This window comes from Oreochromis aureus, linkage group 17, assembly GCF_013358895.1.
Source record: "Oreochromis aureus strain Israel breed Guangdong linkage group 17, ZZ_aureus, whole genome shotgun sequence".
In the NCBI taxonomy this organism is placed as follows: Eukaryota; Metazoa; Chordata; class Actinopteri; order Cichliformes; family Cichlidae; genus Oreochromis; species Oreochromis aureus.
In genome coordinates, this window is record NC_052958.1 from 39,248,186 (window position 1) to 39,251,756 (window position 3,571).

At 38.6% G+C, this 3,571-nt stretch overlaps 1 protein-coding gene across 1 annotated transcript; it reads right to left on the minus strand.

The window, feature by feature from the left end:
• Window positions 1–321: 321 nt before the first annotated feature.
• On the minus strand, window positions 322–2,795 carry LOC120433858. The gene is made up of 5 exons (XM_039600812.1): window positions 2,596–2,795; window positions 2,373–2,481; window positions 1,679–2,096; window positions 1,115–1,274; window positions 322–416 (listed from the first exon to the last, which is right to left on the minus strand). The coding sequence occupies exons 1-5, from the start codon at window positions 2,789–2,791 to the stop codon at window positions 322–324; spliced, it is 978 nt and encodes a 325-aa protein (XP_039456746.1). The 5' UTR covers window positions 2,792–2,795.
• Between the last annotated feature and the right edge of the window lie 776 nt (window positions 2,796–3,571).

The window sequence follows — 3,571 nt, forward strand, 5'->3', positions numbered from 1 at the left end:
TACCCACCTGGGACCCAGCTATTTTTGTCCTCAATTTCCATGGTGGCCCCAAGTGTGTTTGCCCAGATGCGATTTTGGATAATACAGTAAGCTAAAATTTAAATCACCTGTACAACAAAGTCAGTTTATCTTTTTTATTAATACTGATTAATATGAAATTTTAAAACAGTATGCAGTAGAACAGTAATTTTTTATATACTATACAAATACACTTTTTTGTTTAGAGAACATGTTGATAAAAATGTCCATAGTATACACAAAACAATAACAAATCAGTGTTATACGGTTTAAAAGAAAAAGAATCTGCTTTCCAGCCATTTGTTAGGGCAGCAGCATCAGAGTCTGTGAGTTTGAAGTCATACTGGTGACACACTGGTAAAGAAGGCTGGCACTGGAGTTCCTGGAGCTGATTGATTCTGCAAAGAAGAATATTGCACAAACTGCTAAACATAACTGGAAATTGTTCACATACCGTAACACAGTGTGGAACCAAAAAACGGTTTAGTGAGAGCCGTCTTCAAGTATGCTGCAAACCAGAGAGAAATATGTGGTCATTCCTGGCAGCAGCCATCACCCTCCAGAACAACATGAGCTGATGACCCCCCCGCCCCCCCCAAAAAAACCCCCAAAAACAAAACCCAAACATAATTTCCCTCAGTTGAATAATAAAGTATTTGTAATTAATTTAATCTCCACAGTCTATCTAAACCTAGTCACTAAGGTATACCTCTCTTGCACACGACACTGTGCCCCTGCCATGCGATTTCCTCCTCTATCTCTTGCACCAATAAACCACTTGGATGCTGCCTTTTCTGCCTCTTTTCTGGTAGTCTGGCTGGTAAGAGCATTTTTTTTCAAGCTGCCTGTAAAGCACAGATATTGACCACAAGAAAGTGAGACTATATTACTGAATCTAAAGACACAGCTGTACTTCTCTTTTTTTTGTTACATACTTATATTTATACTGTGACACGGCATAAAATCTCACATAAATGTAGAACCAAAGTATAAAAACCTTAAGTCACTGATTAAATTGTTTGGAAGACTGACTACAGCTGAAGTGAGCATCTGTTATTCAAACATCAACAAAATATCTTACAACTAATGAGCTTACCATATAGCACTTCAAAAACTTTAAGCCCTCGAAATTCCTGCTTTCCATGGCGCCCAATGAAGTTATATTGCCTGGAAAGAGCATTGTCCATAATGAAGGCCATCATTTTTCTGGTGGCTTCATCAACAGTGCTCCCACCGATCTCTACCACAACAGCAACCTTAGGACACACAAGGACAATAATTTTACTGGCAGTAGTACCATCAGTCACACCTAAAAGAAAACCTGCACAGCTACACAGTAATTAGGCTCAATAATTTTGATGCTATTTGACTGAGAAAGAGTTAAGTATCAAAGTCAAACACTGTCTGATGCAAATGCAAAGAGCTAAATGACTGATCCACCAAAAGTGATTTCTTAAGGTTTGGTGTGGCACAACTTGTAATGTAAGTACAACTTATTTTATTTTCAAAAACAGCAACTTTTGTGGAGCTCACCTTCCACTACTTCATTGCACTGACCATGTTTGAACAAACACCAACTTTCCTTGATCATAACTGCTAGCATAAAACACAGATTGAGGCATTAATCAATGACTATTGTTATTACATCATTATTATTTACCACTTCTTTCAGGAAGACAGGGTCTATCAGTTTTTGCTCCAGTGCTTCCACGTCTGCGACTGTCCGGAGAGGAAAAACAGCACCCTCGGGTAATACTGCAGCAACTGGTCCATCACGTTGTTTGAGGAGAGACTGTAGCATTCGACTGTGGATCCTCTGAGTCTCCTTAATGTCTTCCAGGAGGGTTAGAACACGTACAAACATGCTGGTATTGGTGGCTTGTACAAGTTGTCTTGGAACTGGTTGTGAAACCACAGGTGAAGGAGTTGAGGGTGGTGGTAGCTGAACAAATGGATGAGTGATGTTCAGGTGGGGAGTTTCACTTGAATGTCTATTCTCCATTGCTGATGGTGATGAGGTCTCTGGCTGTTCCGCAGCGTTGTCCCAATCCTCATCCGAGCTTGACTGGATCACTGGCCTTAAAATGAATTTTAAAAAATATTAAAAAAACCCACAAACAATTTAGTTACTGGTTAGTCCTACAAACTAAAAACATTAATGTATAGTCCAGCATCAAAAGGAGTCTAAAACAGATTTTTAAAAGTCAAAAAGTTACAAAGTGCTATTTTAAGATCATATCTAAATCTGGTGAGCAGCAATGGTCTGCTAAAGATACTGTCAGTTTGTTTTTGTTTTTCTTATAATCACCACAATAAATTGTTGCTTTTAAGGCGTTTTTAAGAAACATAATTACCTCCTTTTCCGCTTCCCTTTTCCCAATCTGCTTCCAGAATCCGACTCAGTCTGCAGATCAGAGGTTGCTTCAGACCTCCGCAGTTTCACCCTGGCATTTTCATAGTTTTCTGTAAATTTTTGACATACATCAACAAAATGTTGTTAGTGAAATTACAGTGATTTTTTTTGTTCTGTCTTTAATGATAGAATATTTGGTAGCAATAAACAAAAATGCTTCTTACCAGCTTTCCCCAAGATGCGAACTCTGTACTGTGACCAGTTTGCATCTGGAGTAACTCCATCCTTTACAGCCTTATTGATATTGACTCTCCCTGGTGGCCAGAAACAAGAATCTTCCGCTGGTCCTGTAAACCACTTGCAAGGAATTATGGATACACCTCCACCATCCAGAAAATCAACAACTGCAAATGGTAGCATGCTGGGGAGAAAGCAAAAAGAAGCCAACTGGTACAGCAGTGGCAATGCCACATATCCAGACTTCAGTGGCAAAAGCACCATTTTCTGTTTTAATTCATCAAGTAATACAAGATGCATTTGTTTAGACAGATTTGAAACAAAGTAAATTCCAAGGCATGTTGAGTCCAATGGATAGCTGAAAAAGGCATTACAGTTTTCAAAGACCTGACACAGTGCTTTGACAACTTGGCAATCCTGTAAAATATTTGCCACAATAAGAATTTTTCCCCCTACATTGAAACAGTTATCTCCCATGGAGCAAGAAACATATGTCTGTCCATCAGTGTATTTTCTGTACTGCTTAAAAGTTCCAAGATCACTTGTTATTGGTCCAGAGTTATGAGGCTGTTTAAGAGGAGAGGGAACAGACATCCTCTCTTTTCTTTTCTTCTGAATACTTTGCGTCTCATAGACGCGCTTGACAATTTGTTCCACAGGTTTATGAGGCCTCCGCACAATCTTTTTCAGTTTACCCAGGAAGGTTTCAAATGGGAAGCAAGAAATACTGTCCAAAGGTCCAAACTTTCGCGCATCTTCAGCTAGGTGTATTAAATTATGTACATTATAACCAACAAATTCAAGACCATAAATCGAACCAAAATCTTTCACAAACTGCTTTAAAACATCCTCTGCATAATCACAGTTATCAATACACAAATCAGGACTTAGAAGAATTCTTATAGATACAGATAAAAGTATAAAGTGTCTATACATTTGGCTCGGTATATTATTAAACAGAAC